Here is a 24,293-nt window from a genome sequence, read left to right on the forward strand (position 1 = left end):
CGCAGGGGTAAGTGCTCAAGAGCCCATTTGAGCTCTCGAGGGCTCTGTCCAACCTCCAGTTTGGAAAATGTCATAAAATATCATTTAAAAAAAACTTTCTACACCAAAAATAAGCATTTACTGTTTTACCCAGTTCCCAGTTTTATGTTTTAGAAAATTATTCAGTGAGTCTGATATGTGTTGCTGTGATACTTTTGTTTTTGTTGATTGGTGCTAAACATAATTGTCCACTCAAGCACACTCACTCATGTGGATCAGCCTGATAAGTGAGTTATGAATAAATAAGTGGTCCAAGTTTGTCTAATCCATTAGCTCTCAGGCAGTCACATTGTCAGTAAAACATTTATAGAAGGTTTATTTAAACTGTTATAGTTTAATTACTTGCATATAGCTTAATTGTGTGATCAGGTAATAAAAGTATGCTAAAGTGCACACTTGACGATGATTTCAATTTCATAGTTTCCACTTAATGCAGCTTTCAACTTCAAGTTTAAGTCATTAAGGCGAAAAAATGTTTTTCATGCAATATCGTACACAAAGCTGTAAATAGAAAAAGGTAAATTATACCAAATTTGTTTTGTCTTTAAAATAGTACCATTTCTTCTAAATACATCTGAGTGCAGTTTTCAAGGTTTTTAGCAGGTTTGCTGTTCCCAACACCTTGAGCTCGCTGAGTGTCTTCAATGTCTGCAACAAAACCTCTCAAGTGACCAAAGTTTTAATTACTGTAAGCCATTCTCTGATGCATAAAATCTCATATTGACTAATTTTGTCTTTCAGATACTTGCCATCATCTCCATCCTCTTCATCGTGCTTTCCACCATTGCCCTGTCTCTGAACACCCTACCAGAGCTACAGGATACAGATGAGTTTGGCCAATCCACAGACAACCCTCAACTTGCCCATGTGGAGGCTGTCTGCATTGCCTGGTTTACCATGGAATACCTGCTCCGTTTCCTCTCCTCCCCGAATAAATGGAAGTTCTTTAAGGGTCCTCTAAATGTTATTGACTTGTTGGCCATCCTGCCCTACTACGTCACCATTTTCCTGACAGAATCCAACAAGAGTGTATTACAGTTTCAAAATGTTCGGCGTGTGGTTCAGATTTTTAGGATCATGCGTATTCTACGTATCTTGAAACTGGCTCGTCACTCTACAGGTCTTCAGTCTCTGGGTTTTACCCTTAGGAGGAGTTACAATGAGTTGGGCCTACTTATTCTTTTCCTTGCCATGGGTATCATGATTTTCTCCAGTCTGGTATTTTTTGCTGAGAAGGATGAAGAGGATACAAAGTTTAAAAGCATTCCAGCTTCTTTCTGGTGGGCTACAATTACTATGACCACAGTGGGCTATGGTGACATCTACCCCAAAACTCTCTTGGGAAAGATTGTCGGGGGGTTATGCTGCATAGCTGGAGTACTTGTGATCGCTCTACCTATTCCTATTATTGTAAATAACTTTTCTGAATTCTATAAGGAACAGAAGAGGCAAGAAAAGGCCCTTAAAAGAAGAGAAGCCTTAGAAAGGGCAAAGAGAAATGGCAGCATTGTCTCAATGAACTTGAAAGAAGCATTTGCACGTAGTGCAGAGCTGATGGATGTGGTGGTGGAGAAGAGTGAGAGGCCTCATGACAACCACCTCTCACCCAGCCGCTGGAAATGGACTCCCAAGAGGGCTGCATCAGAGACAAGCTCAAACCGTTCTTTCAATGCCCAGGAGTTAGGCTCTCCCAGCAAGGCCCGAGCCACCAGTCCCCAGAGGTTAAATGTTCAGAAACTAGAAGAGATGTACAACCAGATGGCAAAGACACAGTCACAACCCAACCTCAATGCTAAAGAAAGGGCCTCCAGAGTTGGTAAACAGAGGGATGAGATAGAGCTGGGGGCTATACATGACCATGGTCAACAAGCCCTAGGAACCAGGGATGGAGTTGGAGACATGAAAAGCTTATCCAGCATTGACAGCTACATTAGTTGTGCAACAGACTTCCAGGAGAATCCACGCTTCTCCCACAGTCCTGCAATAGATCTTGGTCTTCAGGAAAGCAACCGCTTCTCATACAGTCCAGCGACAGCATTGTCCCAGCACACCAATACAAAAACCGGCCAGCAAACAACAGGGGACCGTGAGCCCATGCTGACCCCTGTGTCTGTCACAAAGACGGACAGCACAAGGAAATTTTTCTTTTCTGGAATCTCCTCAAAAAGCCTTATTCCCAAAGGAGGCTGCCGCAGTGACGGGGAATCAGGATTTTCCCCACTTTCAGACAGCTCAGTTGTGTCAGATCACTCTCTGTTAAGCCCCGAAACCTCTGCGTACACTACTGCCAGCAGCAGGACCCCACCAAAGTCTCCAGAAGGCACTCCCCTGGCCCCAACTGTCTTCACCTTCCATGACTCCTCCATCAGCAAGTACATTGATGCCGATACAGACGATGATGAGCACCTCCGTGACATGTCTGACACCAGTCCCTCTGAGCGTCTCCTGGCTGATGCAAGCCCGAAACGCAGCATTAATATAAATTACCAGAGGGGCACTAACCATTTAGAAGCAGCCCAGAAAATGCTGGGTCAGAATTGTCTGTTCCCGCTAGAAGGGATTCGTGGGCTAGCTCATGAAAATCACATAGGACCAGAGATGACACGTAGACCAAAGGCTGAGAGGGGACGTCAAAATACTTTGGATAAAGGCCTCTGAGGTGCAAGTGAAGCAAAAACTAACAGCAAGTTTGGGACAGAGTGTTTTTGGTAGAGACACCTTAAAGGCTAAAACACTCCAAGCCAGAGACAAAGGAAGGCGAGACAACCGGTCTCGCTAAAACATTTCACAAATTACCTGAGCATGCCACTGGGCAATAAGCCTTGGGTGAACATGTGTAGTGAATACTCTGGGAGAAAAACATTTCTTAATTGAAGAATGTCACTGCCCCTCCTTCAGCTCATTCCTATAAGGAGATATTCCACACACACAACAAAAGAGCAATCCCAAGTAGCCAATGGGTCTGTTCAGAGATGTAGAGTCATCAGAGAAATAAAGCTGTAGTTATAAGTGCGAAACCCAGCTAAATGATGGTTTTAGTCGCAGGGGGTTATCTCTAAAAAATCCCCGCAGCCACTTTCCAGAACTAAGTCCCGATTGATTTTGTAGTCTTGAAGATACAGGAGAGGACCTAGAAGCCTATAAGCTACTTACTTGTGCCCTCCATTCCCAAACCTGGCCTTAGTCATTTACATTCGTAGGGGTGTGTATGTCTGCTTATATGTGTGCCTGTGTCTATAAGAGACAGAGCAAGAGAGAGTGAACAGTAATGAATGGCCAAATGATAATTCATGTACACACACTCTTGAGATTGTCTAGCCTGATTTATTTTTCTATAGATAAGAGAAAGTTCCTATTAGAAATAAGTACATTTCTGGTCTGCTGTGTCATAATCACATGTGAAGAGTTATCTCGTATGAGGTTCAGTGTTTTGGCACAGACGCTGCTCCAGCTCATCATGCATTATAATGACCACTTTTCCTGTTAACAGTGTTTTGCTAACTCATGTTAACCTGTCTTGGTGAGAGTGAATGATCGAATGACGGATAGATTTCCTAGCACATTAGAATCTTTTTTTTGGATCAAGAGGTTTCTTTTTGACATGGGCTAACAAAAGAAAGAATTATGCGGATTGCTGCATAAAATGCACATTATGAAAGCATGCGTGTACCCAGTCTCATAACATAAAATAACATGATGATTTGCTTGTCCATCATCTCTAAATAAAAAAAAACATATATAAGGAAATCCTCCTAGCCTACTGACATGATGTTTAGAGCAGTTGTTCAGCATGCATCAGCCTTCGTTTGACCAACATAAAAGCAGCCAAATTGTTCACAAATGCATGAACGATATGTGTATAAAACAGCAAAAGCAGGGGAGTTATCCAACCCCTATTTTGTTTCTTAAATGATAAAAAAATATATATATATATATAAAACAGTCCGCAATCTACCCAGCTTACCATTAATCGGGTGCAAATGCCAGAATTGATAAAACTCATGCATGAGTGCACACACACACACACCGGCAAAATATACATCCAGGTACTGGAGACAATTTTCAGGATACCATAGATACGTTTAGTTTCCATGGTGATAGCTGTTTCCCTCAAATGTTGGCAACAGCTAAGCAGTGATTTGTTAATTGGAGTGGCGAAGGTCGACTTACATGTAACATATGCTCACACACTTTTACGAATCACACACGGAGACACGTGAACCCATAAAGCGACAGTAGTTGCATGTTAGCTGAGCCACTCCTCACTGTGCATATTCATGAGTACTGTGTAAATCTAACATTATAATATAAGGACTTTGTACTTTATTATTTATGTTCATGAATTCAGTTTTAATATATGTTCTGTTATCCCCTGGATTGGCAGACACAATTCTCCGTATGCCTGTGTGATTACACTGCTACATAGTATAGTGAGGACCAGTTGCTTAACAAGAATTGCTGCACTCTTCATACAGATTGTAGATGGTGAGAGAGGCAAAACAGAAGTGGTCCTCGTGATCTTAAAAATATATTAAGTGCTGCTTTACACGCCAGATTGTATATGAAACATGGACTTAGCCAATGTGAAATCAGCCACTGGTGCCTGGAGCATTTTAGCCTCTGTTCCACTAGTACCTAGTTAGTTTGACTCGACTCAGTGGTTCCTGTTATCAGGTACTTTTTACCCTTCAACCGTAAAAGGCTGATATGGTATTGATGTCACTGGCGGGCGAGCAGTGTGGTCACCTAAGTTGTGAATGCGACCACTCAAAACGAGGCGATGTTGACATTCATACCGTAGGTGCACCTAGCAAAAATCTCAGACGAGTTGGAATGTCATGACCTCAATGTCAAGGTCAAGTTTAGAGATTAAGTTTTCTGAAAATCTTATGAATGTGATAACTCCAGACAGACCCCACCTAAGATATTCCAGTTTATACCATATCTGGATCTACTGGCTGAGGGGTGTCCACCAGTATTTTTAGTACGTTCCCAAGTGAGCTGAGTTGAGCTGAAAATCTGACGTCAACAGACTGCATGCCACTGATTAGGCAGGTAGTGATGTCACTGGATGAGTCATGAGAGCGACTCCTTCACGAGAATCAACCAAGAGTCCACCACAGGATTATCACCCTGTCCCTAGCATTCTTTTCTGCCACGCCAACTCTTCTCATGTCCTTCTTTACTACATCTATGAATCTTCTCTGTGGTCTTCTTCATTTTTCCTCCTGCCTGACCTGTCCATCCTGGTCACTCCCAATGCTTCCACACTTCTCTTTCACATTTTGCTGTCACAAATCACCCATGTTACTCACCTTCACCCTGCCTGCACTCTTCTCTTCTTCACCATCCATTGCTGTGAATGGTTGACGCCAGGTATTAGAACTCATCCACCTTCACTGCTTCTGCTCGTTGTACCTTCACTGTTACGCCTGTCTCCATCGCATTCACACACATGTATTTTGTCTTGCTTCTACTGATTTTCATTCCTCTTCTCTCCAGCGCATACCTCCACCTCTCCAGGCTCTCTTTCACCTGCTTCCTATAAAAAGAAAAAAACATGATTAATAAGACTTAGAAGACGGGATTGCAAACATGAACTCAACAGAAAAGTATTTACCATGGTCCTACACTAAGAGAGCAATGGAATAACTTTCTGAAAGACTTTCTCTTTTGCAGCCATTGGACATCAGAAATATTAAATGTTTCAGCACTTATGTAAGGGATTTACTTTAAAGCTAAGTCCATCTTTTATATACAAGATTTCCACTCATTAACATAAGCTGAGTTACAGTATCAAGAGTCCTTCCACAATCTCTTGAAATCTAATTTCTAGTGCAAAAGTACAAGGTTTTTGTAACGTCTTTAAAAGTCTTTTGAGTAGGTACAGTACGCCTTCTGTCATCACATCTTTCACAAATGTTAACAAGATGAGCAAAGAACCTCAGTGCCAACAAAATATACTGTCAAAAGAAAAAAGAATAACTTTAAAATCTTTCTCAGTCTTTTCCTGACACAAATATACTGGCAAATGATGCACGCAAATAAGAGCATTGCACTATTATAAATCTATTTTTTCAGAATTTATCCAACCTAAGTTGACTGACACATATCGTTTTAGTGTTGTAGTTTAGAGTCTAATCACAAATCCTGATTTCACTTCCTGTTTTAATCACAGAGTTGGACCATTTCATATTGCTCTCCCATAGTGAGAGGAGCTGAGGTGTGAAAGGAATACCAACGACTGCGAGAAGCAGAGGGAACTGTGTGTATGTGTGTGTGTGTGTGAGAGAGAAAGGGAGACTGCTGTAAAGCTGGGGCATTATAGCAGTGTGGCTGCTGCGTAATGGAAAAGAATGAACTGTTTCCAATATGAATGTGCGGGCTGGGGGAATCCTGCCTTTTGTTTTCTCTCTATTCCATCTACAGTCCTGACTGTAACATGCAGCAGTAATGCAGATTGCAACACAAAGAAAATATTAGAGTTGTGTGAGAAAATAGGATTATTTTTAGTCGATGTTTTTGAAGTGCAGCTTTATTTATAGCTGGGAAACGAGATACGGGAGGAGCATTTTATGAATCATGTTTAGTATAATTAAGCAGATAACTGTACTGAGAATAGCTTCATCTCATTGACTCACGTTGTATTACACCTTTACATTTTTCCTGTGTGTGTAGATATTTTTTTTTATTTAATGTCTTTCTTTATTTGAAGTACCAAAAAAACAAAAACAAAAAAATCCCCCACAATGATAAAAAATTACAATAATTACCCACAAACAGCTGTTAAATAGATTTTTGTTATAAGAAAATATCCTGTTGCACAACAGTTGACTGTGGGTATTGAAAACGATCCAGATGGTCTCTGGTAATGTTCTTTGGTTACGTTCCTACATGTATACTGTCCAGTAAATGTCTGTAATTCTTCACATTTTCCTGAGGTTGAAGTCACAGGTTAAATCCCAAAGGAATTCATGACAAATTTAGTCAAACAGATTTTATTTTCTTCAGTTTCAACAAGAAAAAATACAGTTCAACTTATTTCACCTGATTATACCTTACTGTCCATTTTGATTTTGTTACTTGAGTCAAGAAAAAACAAAAAGCAGCCAGACAAATATTTTAGGGTGAACTAAGAGATAAATATGAAATATGAAGGGCATTGAGCTCACACAACCCCTCCTTAAGCACCACGTGAGCTTCTGTCCTATCATTTCGGTTTTCTATATTATTGTAGTCAGGGACCATTTTTCACTGAAATATCTCTCAACAATGATGACAATCAATATATCACGAATGGGCAGCAAGCACTAGTGTAGAGACCTGAGATTTATCTTGGAAAAATATTACGCAAATGCACAACCATGTGCGCACACACTTACAAGTACTGAAATCCTGACACTAGCATTCTTAGAATTAAGCTTTTAGAAAGGAGAGAGCAAAGAAACATCAAGTATGATGTTTGATTTCATATTTAGACTGTGATACTGTGACACAATACCACCATAATAATAATAGTAAAAAAAAAGTGTCTTTCATTTCTACATTTAGCTTCATTTCATTTTATTTGGACGCTTAAATCCACTCCATTTTCAAGGGAGCCATTCAAATTAATTGAATCTAATAGTATAGCAGACCTTTTAATTTCACCGAGGTTCCCTGTGGAGCAATCCGATGTGAATCAAAGGACTAAACCATGACTCTTTATCAAGACAACACAATCTAGTGACTTCTTTCACCTCTTCTTTATTGATACCAATTAAAATTAAGAGCACAAGTTCTCTAAGATTTTTATAAATACAATTCCTAATCATCCCATATGACTCCCAGCTGTACAGTATAAGGCATTTAGTTAAAATCTAAAAGAGAATTGAATTGTTTAGCTAGCTGCTAAATTTAAAAAAGAGCTTAAAGGAGTTTCCGTTCTTTTGTTTTCTTATTTCTTTAATTTATTCTTCAAACCCCACAGGACTTTTTCAAGGACGTGATAGTTTCCAAAACCTGGTGAGAACTACTGCTTTAGCAAGTAGTCCAATTCCACATTCTTTGAATCTAACACTGTATTACAGGGTTGGGGTCGATTCAAGGTGGTGCACAAGACACATCACACGTGGCGCTATAATAAAAAGCAGTATTAAAGCATGAGAAACGGACAAATTCAAACATAAACTATTTTTTCCCTATATTTTAACCTCTCAGTGGAATTGACCCCAACCTTGCCTAAGCCATCAGTCTTTGTAAAGTACACTGTTTCCAGGGAATTGAAAAAAGATATTTGAATGACCTTAGCCAGCTCTTATACAATGTTGTTTGTAGGTCCCGAGGCTGTCTGTTTTGTAAAACAAAAACAAAAAGAGAAAAACATTTTTACCTGTTGACTTTCTATGCTGTTGTTTCTGTATAAATGTTCTATTGTTCAGTGCATGTTGTAACTTTGGCGTTGTAACTGGTTGTGATTCACACAGAGCCAGTACTTTACATGTTAAAAGAAAGTGTCTCAATGTCCCAAGATATTTTTATTTCTTAATAAAAAGCAACGTTTCCCTTAAATGAATCAAAAATGAAATAAATCAGATCACTTTACATTTTGATTAAGAATTGTTGGCTTTGATTTCACTGTTTCCAGCACATAATAGTTCAACTAATGTTATTTTCTGACATATCGAAATTTATACTAAGCTGTTTGAGAAAGCTACAGTTGTGCATTGATCAGCACTATTCATATAAACAGGTTTAGTAACCATTATTCTGGCTGGGTGGATCAGGTGACCTCTTTTAGTCACGCTGCAGTAGACTGCTAGGGGCTTCCCATGATGCACTGAGTGCTTCTTCTTCACTCACTCACTCTTTCACTGTGTGTTTATACAGGCTCAGGCCCCTCCCTGAGCCTGCTGGAGGTTTCTTCCTGTTAAAAGGGAGTTTTTCCTTCCCAATGTCGCCAAGTGCTTGTTCAAAAGGGGTCGTTTGATTGTAGGGTCTTTACCTTACAATATAAAGAGCCTTGAGGCAATTACTGTTGTAATTTGGTGCTATGTGAATAAAACTGTAAATTTATGTAAGTAAAAATCACATGAAAAGTGATCATTGTATGTACAGAATGCAGGCCATCAGAAGAAAGCAGGACGAGGTTAGATGAAGAGGAAGCTGTTGACTGTTGAGCTGGAACAAGCTTCCAGCCTCCCCACACGTCTCCACACTCCCCTGCATCTAGGGTTTCCCACTGCCTGCCACTGGAGAGACTGCCTTCTGCAGGGGGGGAAGGGAGAAATTATTTAGTGGTCACAGGTCTTTGCCTTAAACTCAAGTGATAAGCAATGTTGCCATCTAGTGGCAGTGGTCACTGTTAACCAATTAGGCTGAAACGATAAGTTTCAGATCAGAAATCTGAGATGAAAAACAAAACAAAGAAACAAAAAACCTGTGTTATTACAGTACAGCTGCACTTAAGCTAACCCTGAACCTCTCAAAATGCAGACGTGCAGATCAGCAGATGCACACGTATTGGCTCAGATACATGTATAACTATGTGCTCCAGCAGGTATGGACAGGATCCTGTATGCACAATAACTGTTAGCCAGGTTTACAGTAAGTATGTTCACTGGTATGTTAAATTAAGGAATATTTGTGTTTTTGGAAGACTTTTTAAAATTATGTTTTATGCAATATACCAATATTTGTATTGTCTTGTCTTTATGTTATTAGGGCTGATCCTAAATAAGATTTGAAAACATTTACCGGGTTCTTAAATCATAATTTTAGTTAATGTATTTTAATTACTTTTTAAAATTACTTTTGGCATTAGTAAACTGCCCCCTCATTCCCCACAGCAGATTAATCTCCTTATTTGTTTTCACACCAGATGCAACCCTCCCATCTATCCAGCTTTGGGACCAGCAGTGGTTGTTCACTAGCAACAAATGGACCAAATAAAAATAGATATGGACTAGTGCAGTGTGACTCAAATAGAAATTAGATCAGGGGTATTTAAGATAACTCTGCAGTGGCAGAAAGGTCACATTGGTGTAGTGAACTTAAATTTTTCTCCTTCACATCAAAATGATTAGTTTCTGTGCTGCATCAACCAGAAGGTAGCCACGACCAGAAGAACACTCGGTTTCATTCATCAATTTGACCCTACACCGGATCTTAGTTTAGAGATTAACTATCATGCTGTATTCAGTCAAATTTGAAATGCAGGTTTAGGGCACCTAATAGCTTTATCTGGAACCTGTAAGTCCATCTCTTATATACAGTCTATGGGTCAAGGTATGCTTGAATACCTTACCTATCTCACTTGATTATTGATATTTTCTGAACAACTCAAATCTAAATTCAGTGTTGCTGACTGTCAAGCACATCCTGGTGAAACAAAGCAGATAATTAGCTTTGATGTTTCCATGCAAAATACTTAAACTGTCTTCAGCCTATCCGTGTTGTTTTCCTCTTCGTGTTTCGTCCGGCAGCACCAGCAGGTGGCTGGCACACGACACACACAGTGCCCCTCCTTCAAGTGCTACATCCACCTGGTATGTGGGCCCTTACTCTGCTGGCAGCCTTCTGTTAGAAAGGTCAACCGAAAGTGGACACATTGCCTATTTTATACAAACAGACATAGACATGCACACAGGTCCGCACATGTGCACGCAGTTAACAAAAAAATATACAGTGAAAAAGCTAAAGAGTATAATTTCACATTTTTCTAGGTTGTCTCTAAGTGTTAACCTATCACATTGCTGCTGTGAGGGACACCTCTCTCTTGCCAGCGTTGCCATAGTCACACAGGGTAATAACTGCTGGAACTACAGCAAAAGCATTTATGATAAGAACATTAGTAGCACCATATGTTCAAATACGCTTTTAACCCTTTTACATTGTGCTAGGAAATTTTACATGAGTGGACCTGCAAATGAAGTAATTTCTGTTTCATTGTTTTGACTTGTACACGCCATTGTCTGTCATTTATACTACATGCAGTATACTGAAACTAGGCTATAAAACAAATCCTGCACTATGTAGTAGCTTCTTCCCACTTTTCCTTTCCAATATGATGATAACCAAAAATGTTTCTCATATGAGTGCTTTAATGCTATGTAGCATATATAAAATGACTACAGTCTGTAATTTGCAAGACTTTTACTGATACATATGAAATGACAATTGTTACGTTTCGGTGTTGTCAGTGTGTTCTTTTTGGCGTGACTGTTATGTGTTTCCTGTTTTACTTTGAAAGTCTGTGTTATCTTAGTCTCTTCAGTTTACGTTTCCCTGTCTCGTCAGTTCTGAGTTGCCCCAGCTGTGTTTCCCTCTTGTTGTCCATTTTCCTGATTGCTCCCTCTAGGTATTTAAACCCTGTGTTTCAGTGTGTCATGGTCGCGATCTCCCCCGTGGTGTAAATAGTTTGGTGTTTTGTTGTAAATAAATAGTCTGTTGTAAATAGTTGTGAATGGGTTTGTTAATACTTTCGTCATGGGATATTTTCGTTTTGGGATTTTGGTGGAGAGCCTTCGTGGTTTTATTTTCCTTATCTTTGTTTTTCTACGTTGCACCCCGGTTGCCTAGGCCGGGGTGTAACATATGGGGGCTCGTCCGGGATTGCCTTCGCTGGGGGGTCCGGGGACCGCCCCAGCCTTTGTCGTCGCTGGAGGGTCCGTGGGACCGCTCCAGCCTTCATCCGCCTTCGCTGGAGGGTCCGTGGGACTGCTCCAGCCTTCATCCGCCTTCGCTGGAGGGTCCGAGGGACCGCTCCAGCCTTCGTCGTCTGCTGGAGGGTCAGTGGGACCGCTCCAGCCTTCATCATCTTCGTCTGCCTTCGCTTCAGCTGTCCGTCTCCGCTGGAGGGTCCGAGAGACCGCTCCAGCCTTCATCCGCCTTCGCTGGAGGGTCCGAGGGACCGCTCCAGCCTTCGTCGTCTGCTGGAGGGTCAGTGGGACCGCTCCAGCCTTCATCAGCTTCGTCTGCCTTCGCTGAGGGGAGGGTCCGTGGGACCGCCCCAGCCTTTGTCGTCGCTGGAGGGTCCGTGGGACCGCTCCAGCCTTCATCCGCCTTCGCTGGAGGGTCCGTGGGACCGCTCCAGCCTTCATCCGCCTTCGCTGGAGGGTCCGAGGGACCGCTCCAGCCTTCGTCGTCTGCTGGAGGGTCAGTGGGACCGCTCCAGCCTTCATCGGCTTCGTCTGTCTGGATCAAACTTTTCACTTGGTGTTAAATGTTTGATTTTTGGGTGGGGGGAACTGTTACGTTTCGGTGTTGTCAGTGTGTTCTTTTTGGCGTGACTGTTATGTGTTTCCTGTTTTACTTTGAAAGTCTGTGTTATCTTAGTCTCTTCAGTTTACGTTTCCCTGTCTCGTCAGTTCTGAGTTGCCCCAGCTGTGTTTCCCTCTTGTTGTCCATTTTCCTGATTGCTCCCTCTAGGTATTTAAACCCTGTGTTTCAGTGTGTCATGGTCGCGATCTCCCCCGTGTTGTAAATAGTTTGGTGTTTTGTTGTAAATAAATAGTCTGTTGTAAATAGTTGTGAATGGGTTTGTTAATACTTTCGTCATGGGATATTTTCGTTTTGGGATTTTGGTGGAGAGCCTTCGTGGTTTTATTTTCCTTATCTTTGTTTTTCTACGTTGCACCCCGGTTGCCTAGGCCGGGGTGTAACACAATACACATAATAATAAACATATAGATCATACCTTACGTTTGATGTGTTGGGTATTATCTTGGTCAGATATAATTCTTCAAAGGGAACTGGTGATATTTTGTTTTTCATTACAGACACTACAGAATGGTTGTCACAAACACCAGCTGTTGCAGTTTACCCCTGAAAACGTCTTTATTTTGGCAAATTTCAAAAATTGCCTTTTTTTCACCCTACATCCAGATAAGTGTTAACTCTGTACAGAGTGTACCATGAAATAATTACAGGAATTTGACATTTGTTTTTAAAAAGAAAGTAAAAATGAACATTTGACTTTAAAGGGTTAAGTAGCACACCCTCAATTTGGATATTAACTTTGGGATAATGGAGATGGGTTGTTCCACATCAAATGCATATGTTTTTATTCAAAATACGTACATGCTGTGGAGAACAAGAAGAAAACATTATTTGTAAAGCACTTTAAAACGTTACAAAGTGCTACATGTTCAAGCATGAAGTCAAACATATGGTCATACATTAATTCCAACATGCACACTTTGAATTTTAAAGCATGGCCAAAAATAATGGGAGTGAGATCAAGGAAGACCTATCCTATAAAAATGAACAAGCTTCCAGCCAAACTTGTAGTCTGAGGAAACCCAAGTTTATGTGTTACAACCTCAAAAGTGTTGTCATTTCTGGATGTAAGATAAGAGACAGTAACAGTTAGAAGACCCAGTCTGAAGGCCAAAGCAAGCCATCAAAGATTTCCTAAAAACAGGTAGCTTGTTATGGTCTTAGCAGTATCAGCCCCCTTATCCATCTGTCAGGATCCCCTCTTTCTGTCTTTTCCCTCCATACTTCTCTTTCCTCTCAGGTGGGTAAGTCCCGCTGTTCCTCTGGGACTGGCAATCTCCTCAGTCAAACGCCAACTGAGCTTCATGAAGCACACCTAACCATTTCCTCATCAAGCTTGCTGTGTATTTAACAATCCATTCTTCCACCGATTCCTTTCCAGGCTGTACAGCTACTCAGTGGCAACACAATGATCTAGGTAGACAAGATTTTTTTTTATGCAATGTGTTCTTGCTTACCTTTTTGACTCACCTCTTCTCCTAGTTTTGCTCTCAGTGTGTTGTTTCTATATATCGCACTCATTTCCCCGTGTCTCAGTAGGTGGGTTGGAAAAATTATCTTGTCAAAATATCTCTGCTCAGTACAATTAAAATTATGTCTGCAATAAAGCTTCTAAACCCGCCAACTGTCTCTGAGTCAAAATTTGCTAATTTGGGAATTTATGACACAACTTCTCAAATTTTGCCTGTTGTGAGATTATTAGATATGAATCAAAAGGAGGCCTCACACTTACAGATGCTCCTTTTTTCTTAAGAAGTAAATTAAAAAATGTATGACCCCCCCCCACACACACACACACACACTTGTACTAAAGTAGGTTTTTACAGTGTCCTTGCTTGGAACAGCACTCTGCACAGAAAGTGCCCTTCTCAAAACTGGGACAGGGATTGCATAAACTGAGTGGCTCCTACAGGATTGTCCTGCTCCTGCTGCAGACCTCAGCACAGCCTGACCACTCTGTCTACTCACTCGGCACACGGGACACTGCTGAGGTAAAGAGTATATTGCTGAAAGCGGCAAAGACCAAAACGAGTGTATTTAGAGAATCGTGCATCTGCAGGTCAAGTTGCAATTTGAGTGTCATAAAATCCAAACATTATAAATGAAACAGGCACATAAAGGTGATTTTTGGATACACAGTACTATGTACTGCACACCATAATGTACTGGGGTCAGACACTTCATTGCCTTCTGGCTTTGTAATAATGTAAAACATTCACAAACCCTAAAATTTAGACATTAGTCTCATAAATACTGAGAAAATAATATTCCTCTTTTGAAAAATACCTACCTGGAGATGCAGTTTGAAAGTCCTGGCAACAGTCTGCAGTGATCACAGTAGTATAATCGGTCAGATCTCCATCCTGTACTAATTCATGATGGATCCTGGCCGATGCATCTCAGACCTCCATTAGGACAACCCACTTGGCATACGAGAAATAAATACGCTTGAAGAGAAAAATCAGTGACACACAGTGTTTATGGGAAATGACATCACAACTCCACCCAACACAGCAACAAATTTAAAAAGTTTAATGTACTATGCAATACTTTGAATGACTTTGAAAAAAGGCCAGTCGCTGTTATTCACTCGGGTAGCATAAAGTAGGACTATTGTCCTGTCAGACTTCTTATCGTTAAACTCAGATTTCCAATTTGCTGCTACAGCGAGAGAAGAAGGAAGGGGTAATGTGTGGACATGAAATATTGGTTATAATCACAACCCCACAACTTTAAGACTCGCCCTGCACTGAAACAGGAAACGTAATGAAAAACAAAGACATGACAGCGTGGCTCATTTTTCTTCTTTTCTTGACTCTAACTTCCTCTATATGTATCCATAAAACTCCAGAGCTCTCAGAGGTATGACCTCATTTATTTGCTGCTCGAGTAAACAGAGAGACAACTCTCGCAGAGTACAGCACCAGGCCAAATAAGTATTATTATCGTTGCAATGCATGTCATAAAAAACACACATTACAGAACTAAAAGATTTTCAAAAGAATATGTTTTATTTTCTAAAGAATGCTTCTCAGACCAAAAGGTCAGATTCACAATGAAATAAGAGGAAATGATATCCATTTGGGAACAAGAGCAGATTTCAGTCAGTTACAATTTCTCCAGTTAGTTTATGATTTTATTGACACAGTGCTGTGAAAAAGCGTTTGCTCCCTTCTTGATTTTTTTCACTTTTTTTGGCTTAGTTATCACATTTAGATGTTTCGAGTAATCAAACAATTAATAATATGAGACGAAGATAACATGAGTGAAAACAAAATGCAGTTTTTAAATGATTATTTTATTTGTTATAGGGGAAAAAGCTATTCAAACCTACCTGGCTCTATGTGGAAAACCATTTGCTCCCTAAACCTATTAAATGGTCATTGCAGCAAGAACTACAGTCAAGTGTTTCCGATAGCTGTCAATGAGTCTTTTACATCACTGTGAGGGAATTTTGGCCCACTCTTCTTTGCAGAATTGTTTTAATTCTTACACATTGGAGATTTTTTTAGCATAAAAAATCCATTTAAAATTAAACTAATGTGCTCTTGGAGGTCATTTTTTGTAGGTCGGCCACAATCCAGGTAGGCTTGGATATCTTTTTTCTCATAAGAAATTAAATCATCATTTAAAAACAGCATTTTGTGTTTATTCCGGTTATCTTTGTCTAATATTAAATTGGTTTGGTGTGAAAGATCTAAGTGTGATAAATATGCAAAAAAATAAGAAATCACAAAGGAGGAAAGTACTTTGCTCTGATCATTTTAATAAATTATTGATAAATTATTTTCATAGTGATTTTTATATTACTCTACTTATTAGGATAGTAATTATGAAATAAACAACATCTCAATGTTGCCACCCTGTAAAAACCCGACTGGTCATCATTTCCAGTTTTGACATGTGCTCTGTAAATATACTGACTTGACTCAACCTGTCTAACGTCTGCATGGAGAAACCCATGAAACAGGTTTTGCTTGTTATGGTCATTCATCCTGTCCATGCCAACCGGTTATTACTTCATTATATTTGTCTCCATTTCACAACAGGGAACAAAATCTGCTTTACTCAGTTTGTGCTAAAATATATTATATTCAAAGGTTTATTTGCAGTTCACAAAATATTGAAACAGCCCAGTTTTAAATGGCTCACAACAGTAAGGATGCTGAATACTGTTAGAAAATGTATCGTTATCCATGCATGTCCACCAGAGGAAGCAAGCAATGATACACAGCTCTGTACTGGATTACTAAACCAGCACACTTGACAGAATTTAACATGTTAAATGCTTGTTAGACACAAACTAGTACCAGCTTAAAAAGCAGATTTGCTGTTTAAAAAAGAATTTGATGTAGAAACACATGCACATGGATTTTATCTTACCTTAATTTTGTTTCATAATTTACCCCCCACCACCTCTTTAATTCACATTTCAATATGAGAGCAAATTATGCATAGATTCAAACTGGGGCCATCCATCACAACTAAAGCACTGCTGTGGGATATGCATTGCCTCATGGTAAGTAAATGTTCTTTGTAAATCCTATAAAAATACATATATTAACATTACCTATAAAAAAATGACAAGAAATGGGTTAAAATGGCTATTGGTTGATAAAAGTGGCTCACATGCCAATGCTGAAAGTAAACAAGGCTTGCACTGCTCACCTAGAAAACAAGAACGTGATACACAGCAAGCAGGCTTCATGGGATATAAGTAAGAGTGCAGAGATTTATAGTTCATAGACATTATCTCCTTATGTTCTCATTTAATATGATTCTTGCTGCTCTACTGAGCAGCTGTAGAGCTGGGACCAAATCTTATCACTGAATCGTATCCCTTCACTGAACCAAATTAAGATCTATCTTGCAAGGTAACTGTAACTAACCCTCAGAGCCACTGCTGTCCTTTTGTCTAAGATCTGTGGGAGTTTAGAGGGTTTAGAATATGTTCCTGGACTTTCAGTAAGCTTTTCTTTCTTGTTTGACTAAATCTGTATTATTTCAAAAATGCTAACTACGCCGCACTAATCTTTCGGGTTGCTTGACTCGGGTACAGGTGGAACTGAAAAGTTTATTAACCGAGCTTCTTGTTTCCCCATCACAAATATTTATTAGGATACAATTTAATTACTGATCACTTTGCCTGAAAGCTATATTAATGGAGCTCTGTATTAATGTGAACTAATGATGAAAAATCACCTGTCTCTATTATCCATTTAATAATTTGTCTCCATCATTTAAAGCAGTGCCTCACCACCTCTCACTTTCAGCCAATGTTACTGTATGCATACATAAAAAAAAGATATTTTACATAAAGTATTCAAAGTATTTACTGAGGTGCATCTGTTAGTATTTGTCAGCTGTGAACTTTAAAAGGTTAAACCTGAACTCGCTGCAAAGCTGTTGGTCCACATTTTTCATCTATAATAATTCATACATTTACAGCTTAGGAGCTCAAGTTATTTCCTCTAATCTGGGAGGAGAGTATTTAGCCACAGTTGAAGACTGAGGGTCACAGGAGGAGGAAAGCACCAACTTGGTTGTAGGACAGGTAGGAAAATACACCTTTTCAGGTAACAGGGGTAAAGTCTGAGCTTCTGTAGGGTAAAAAAACAACAAAAAAACAAACAAACCAAAATGATCTTTCTAATGGACCTCCAGATGATGCTGCTGGATGTCATTTACTTCATCCTGAGAAATTCTTTGCGGGTTATCTTGCCTCCATGCACCAAGCCCATTGATGGCGAGCTGGTGCTCATAACCGGATCAGGCAGTGGCCTGGGCCGTCTCTTTGCTCTGGAATTCACCAAGCAAGGGGCAGAAGTGGTGCTGTGGGACATTAATAGCAATTCCAATGAGCAGACAGCCAAGCTGGTGCATGAGATGGGGGGAAAGGCGTACACCTACGCAGTGGACTTAACCAGCCGGGAAGATGTGTACCGCAACGCAGAGCTTATGAGAAAGGACCTTGGCCGGGACGTTACAATACTAGTGAACAATGCTGGAGTGGTGGCTGGGAAGCGCATCCTAGACTGTCCTGATGAGCTGATTGAGAGGACTATGAAAGTCAACTGTCATGCTCTGTTCTAGGTGAGAACTCAATGTTTAAAATCAAATGTATAGAAGACATTTCCCCAGTCACATCTGAAGCAATGAAGCTTCTTATTTGAGTGGTTTAACAGTCCAGATTTACTTCATCTTTCCAACTTTCTTGTTAGCTGGATATACTTGTAGATGCCAGTGTATCACAAAATTTTAGATGCTAAGCTTTGGGGCTTATCATAGCTTCTTTTCTTTTCTTTTTTCTAACTTGATTATCCAGAGCAATACTGTGTTTTTTATGAGTATGGTCAAAAGAAAATGTGTTCCTGTCTAAATATGCAACTATCATTGCAAACTACTGATCAGAAATCAATCAAGGTCACTAACCATGCACATCCAGAAGATAAATGCTGAAAGTTAATCAGCTGTGAAAATGCCAAACGCTGGAACAAAAGGCAGAATGGTTTAGCAGCACATCACAGACAATACGCATTACACAATCAAATCATAGCACATCTTTGGCCAGTAACTTTTACCGACTAAGAATCAGAGAGCTGGAATTCTTTCTTTTGGATTTCATACTGGATAATCTTTTTACAGTCGGCTGTACACAGAGCATGTTATTGAGGGACACTTGAAATGTAAAATTGCTTTGCGTCAAGAGCATTATCCCATTCACCCTATGGACTAGCAACTTTGACGTCAATCCTCTTATTAACAAGGTGCTTGTGCAACGTAAGCTACACATAATAACCTACACATCGAACAGTATTTAAGTCACATTTAACAACACTGCACAGTTTGTTGCCTCATTCCATTTTGCTGCTATGACAATGCATGTTTGTCTGGTTGTTCCTATGTGTGGGCCTCAGACAGTGAAGGCTTTCCTCCCCCAAATGAAGGCCCTGAATCACGGACACATCGTGACCATTGCCAGCGTCCTCTGTCTCTTCAGCACAGCTTGTGTGGAGATGAGCCAATGCAGGAGAAATACCGCTACAATAAGTCTATATGAGAATATAACTAATAAGAATATGGCAGCTTTATTATTGTGTTTTACACTGTTCTCTCACAAAGTCCCAAAATCAAGTAACACATTAAAATGCATATAACGGCACTGGCAGTCAAAGCAGGGCTGGCAAATCACAAATAATGAATATTCAGCATCTTTAAAAGCAGCGTGAATAAGCTCTGATGGATAGATTTTCTTTGTGGTAGGATTACTGTGCCAGCAAGTTTGCTGCAGTGGGCTTCCATGAGTCTCTGGCCCACGAGCTGCTGTCTGAGGAGGTAGAAGGAGTGAAGACAACCCTTGTGTGTCCCTACATCGTGGACACGGGCATGTTTGAAGGCTGCAAGATAAGGTATGCCAACATAATAATCATATACAGTTAAGGTCCAAAAACTATGGTGAGTGAAACAATTTTCATAAATTTGGCTCTCTTTCATGAAACAGTGACGATGTGACAAGAGTGCAGACTCAACCTTAAATCAAGGCATTTAACTAAAACATTGCATTAACTGTTGAGGAATTACAGAGTCCCCTATTTTCTGTTAATTGGAAATATCACTGAAGACAACAAGGCTATTTTTCTGTAATTCTTTATTTCTTTTCCTTTTTTCCCATTAATTAGATGGTAAAAGGTCTAGCGTTGACTCTCGAGGTAGTATTTTGAATCTAGAAGCTATATATGTGAACAAGTAAAAGAGAAATTAAAAACAAAACAAAAATCCATCACAGGCCAACTCAACAGTTTGGTACACTCAGGAACATTAAAATAAGATAAAACACACACAGGTTTATTTTTTAGGTTTATCTCTATCCATCTATGTAGAAGACTACAGCAAAGAGAAAATATAGAGTTCCCTAGAAAGTATGAACAATTCATCACCCTCAGCAAGAGCTAAATTTTGATCTAATTATTAGTTACTGTTAATCTCAAAGCATGTCTGTGTACTGTCTTCATCCACTCACCCCCAACCGGCCGCGGCACTCGCTGATCCTGGTTCTGCTGGAGGTTTCTTCCTGTTAAAAGGGAGTTTTTACTTCCCATTGTTGCCAAAGCGCTTGCTCATAGGAGACCATATGATTGTTGGGGTTTTCCCTGTTTTCTTTGTATTACTGTAAGGTCTTTACCTTAGAATATAAAAGTAAAGGGTGTTGTGATTTGGTGCTATATAAATAAAACGGGACTCATTTGAACTGAAAATTGAATTGAACTGAGAATTTAATTGGTTATTAAAAATTAAAGGTCTGTATTTCAGTTGTAGCTTGCCATGTGAAAAATTATGAAAACTGTGTCACTGACAATCCTAACATATTTACTCCTAACTCTAAATTTATTTTGAGTGTCATAGTTTAGACACAAACAAGGAGAGTTTAGTCTGTAGACCTGAATATACCTCACTCACATACACATACAGACTGATCATTCTTTGAGGGTCCATCATACAGGAAGTGCAGAATTATTAGGCAAATGAGTATTTTGTCCACATCATCCTCTTCATGCATGTTGTCTTACTCCAAGCTGTATAGGCTCGAAAGCCTACTACCAATTAAACATATTAGGTGATGTGCATCTCTGTAATGAGAAGGGGTGTGGTCTAATGACATCAACACCCTATATCAGGTGTGCATAATTATTAGGCAACGTCCTTTCTTTTGGCAAAATGGGTCAAAAGAAGGACTTGACAGGCTCAGAAAAGTCAAAAATAGTGAGATATCTTGCAGAGGGATGCAGCAGTCTCAAAATTGCAAAGCTTCTGAAGCGTGATCATCGAACAATCAAGCGTTTCATTCAAAATAGTCAACAGGGTCGCAAGAAGCGTGTGGAAAAACCAAGGCGCAAAATAACTGCCCATGAACTGAGAAAAGTCAAGCGTGCAGCTGCCAAGATGCCACTTGCCACCAGTTTGGCCATATTTCAGAGCTGCAACATCACTGGAGTGCCCAAAAGCACAAGGTGTGCAATACTCAGAGACATGGCCAAGGTAAGAAAGGCTGAAAGACGACCACCACTGAACAAGACACACAAGCTGAAACGTCAAGACTGGGCCAAGAAATATCTCAAGACTGGTTTTTCTAAGGTTTTCTGGACTGATGAAATGAGAGTGAGTCTTGATGGGCCAGATGGATGGGCCTGTGGCTGGATTGGTAAAGGGCAGAGAGCTCCAGTCCGACTCAGACGCCAGCAAGGTGGAGGTGGAGTACTGGTTTGGGCTGGTATCATCAAAGATGAGCTTGTGGGGCCTTTTCGGGTTGAGGATGGAGTCAAGCTCAACTCCCAGTCCTACTGCCAGTTCCTGGAAGACACCTTCTTCAAGCAGTGGTACAGGAAGAAGTCTGCATCCTTCAAGAAAAACATGATTTTCATGCAGGACAATGCTCCATCACACGCGTCCAAGTACTCCACAGCGTGGCTGGCAAGAAAGGGTATAAAAGAAGAAAAACTAATGACATGGCCTCCTTGTTCACCTGATCTGAACCCCATTGAGAACCTGTGGTCCATCATCAAATGTGAGATTTACAAGGAGGGAAAACGGTACACCTCTCTGAACAGTGTCTGGGAGGCTGTGGTTGCTGCTGCATGCAATGTTGATGGTGAACAGATCAAAACACTGACAGAATCCATGGATGGCAGGCTTTTGAGTGTCCTTGCAAAGAAAGGTGGCTATATTGGTCGCTGATTTGTTTTTGTTTTGTTTTTGAATGTCAGAAATGTATATTTGTGAATGTGGAGATGTTATATTGGTTTCACTGGTAAAAATAAATAATTGAAATGGGTATATATTTGTTTTTTGTTAAGTTGCCTAATAATTATGCACAGTAATAGTCACCTGCACACACAGATATCCCCCTAAAATAGCTGAAACTAAAAACAAACTAAAAACTACTTCCAAAAACATTCAGCTTTGATATTAATGAGTTTTTTTGGGTTCATTGAGAACATGGTTGTTGTTCAATAATAAAATTATTCCTCAAAAATACAACTTGCCTAATAATTCTGCACTCCCTGTAGAAGGCTAAATCCAATTTTGCTCTTAAACGGACAAAAAAATGTCCTCAAATACTCAATGACACAACCTATGTATGAGTCTATTGCTAATGTTTCATGTTGCTTGATATTTTAAATGTTCCTTGATGTTAGGGAGGAAGTGGAACTGCTCCTGCCCCCTCTGGAGCCCCAGTATTGTGTTGAGCAGGCTATGAACGCTATCCTGGTAAACCAGCCATTAGTGTGTATCCCTCGCCTCACCTACCTGCCTGTTCTTTTCAGAGCGTGAGTCTCACAACCTTCACATTTTCCAGATACTAAATAAAGATGAATGCTTTTCGAAAATGTCCTTTTCTATCCATTTTCAACAGCTGATTACGGTATTTAAGCTTCTACTGTCTTTGTTCTTTTTCAGGTTGTTGCCATGGGAATCTAACGTGACCACGTATCGCTTCATGGGTTCTGACAAGTGCATGTACCCCTTTATTGAAACCACGAAAAAACAAGTGACAAATGGCTCTGTTGCAGTCGCCTAGTCATACATTTTTACACAAAGAAACAACTTTAGGAGTACAAATGTTAACAATACCTTCAAAGGTATTTCAAAGGGCCCACAATACATCAGACAGGACAAAAAAAAAGAAAGAAAAAAATGTGGGTTTTGTGAACAACAGGCCAAATTGTCCATCTGCAGCCATGAGTCAGTCAAATGGATATAATAAAACAGACTTTACATTTTCAGGCTGATCATTTGGAAGTCTGTACTGGATGACAACTCAGCCAAGTAGTCATCAGCCTCCAAGAAGATTTCAATAATGCTCATATGAAATGTAAAGTGCCCTTGAAATGTTTTCACCATAAATCTGTGAAATGCCCAAACAGTGATTAAATCCTACACTGATCCAAATGGGAAAGCTTCTTTAATAGCTGTTATGCAATCCTCTATACTCTGTTATATTCACATATAATAAAATGACCTAAAACAACACCTACAAATGCTGTTAGAACACAGCAAGCGACGCGTCTGGTGCATTGTTTTCCTGTAAAGATCATAAACTGTAAGCAAGAAAAAGTAAGTAACACTGCAAAAGGGGAATTTTATTAATCTTTCTCTATGTAGACCAAGAATAATAACTTTAATAATAATGTGTCTAGTATTTATGACGTATGACTTACATATAAAAATATGTAATCAGAATCAGAATCAGAATTGTCAGAATAAGAACTGTCCCTTCTAGAAAAAAGATGCTTAGCTCCACTGACTGAATGCTAATATGGACTTTTGAGTGGAAAATTCTGGACAAACTGCACTTGCAGATCATGCATGTATGAGTGCACGTGTAGTTTACGTAGCAGAAGAAGGCTAAAAAGTATTGCTAATCTCACAAGACAGAAGTGACACTTCTGTCTTGTGAGATTAGCAATACTAATCACAGTCACTGGACAAACATTCTCTAATTTTATGCAAGTGAACGAGTATGACTAACGATGAAACATTTCCTGCAGCACAATGTGGTGTTGTAAATGTCTCTGGTCATAATTCCCAGAATGAGCTCTTGTTTGTGCACTCAAGGAAGAACAACTGAAAAGTCTTGGATGAGAAGATTCAGATCATACACGTTTGTTTTTATGAAGCAAATATTTGGTTATAACGCAACAAACGATTGCGTACGATACTGTAAAACTAACCCTGAATTCAATTAGCAGAATCAATATTTATTCAGATATAGATTTACTGTAATGATACCTTCAACCACTGAATGGGACATTAAAGGTGCAATAAAAGCAATTTTAAGTATTTTCTATAAAAATGTTAGCAAGCTATAGCCATGTTTATTGTAACCTCAGTTTCCTGCTCATAGTGTCTTAGTCTTCTGTTGTCGTAGCCCATCTGCTTCAGTGCTCCATGTGCTGTGTATTCAGAGGTGTCTTTGACGCATGCAGAGCGATCCAGCG

At 39.8% G+C, this 24,293-nt stretch overlaps 3 protein-coding genes across 3 annotated transcripts in view; 2 read left to right on the forward strand and 1 right to left on the reverse strand.

Annotated features, from left to right (window-relative positions):
- kcnb1 (potassium voltage-gated channel, Shab-related subfamily, member 1) overlaps positions 1-8,630 on the forward strand; it is a 37,310-nt gene extending 28,680 nt beyond the window's left edge. Inside the window, exon 3 of the mRNA XM_085457086.1 lies at positions 781-8,630. Coding sequence (XP_085313212.1) covers positions 781-2,697 — 1,917 coding nt within the window. The 3' untranslated portion in view covers positions 2,698-8,630. The remainder of the gene's footprint in view (positions 1-780) is intronic.
- Positions 8,631-9,092: 462 nt separating this feature from the next.
- LOC146709894 (somatomedin-B and thrombospondin type-1 domain-containing protein) lies at positions 9,093-10,811 on the reverse strand. Its single transcript, XM_085457965.1, is given in 5 exon segments — positions 9,093-9,285; positions 10,464-10,488; positions 10,491-10,534; positions 10,536-10,631; positions 10,789-10,811. Coding segments are annotated over 5 exon segments (306 nt in total). The 3' UTR covers positions 9,093-9,167.
- A 7,126-nt stretch (positions 10,812-17,937) lies between these two features.
- rdh20 (retinol dehydrogenase 20) lies at positions 17,938-23,274 on the forward strand. The gene is given in 5 exon segments (XM_085457092.1): positions 17,938-18,390; positions 19,215-19,311; positions 19,559-19,706; positions 22,491-22,622; positions 22,753-23,274. Coding segments are annotated over 5 exon segments (951 nt in total). The 3' UTR covers positions 22,874-23,274.
- The last annotated feature ends 1,019 nt before the right edge of the window (positions 23,275-24,293 follow it).

Source organism: Copadichromis virginalis, linkage group LG5 (genome assembly GCF_057382275.1).
Source record: "Copadichromis virginalis isolate Kocher_CV1m ecotype Utaka linkage group LG5, C_Virginalis_male_GT1.1, whole genome shotgun sequence".
Classification (NCBI taxonomy): domain Eukaryota; kingdom Metazoa; phylum Chordata; class Actinopteri; order Cichliformes; family Cichlidae; genus Copadichromis; species Copadichromis virginalis.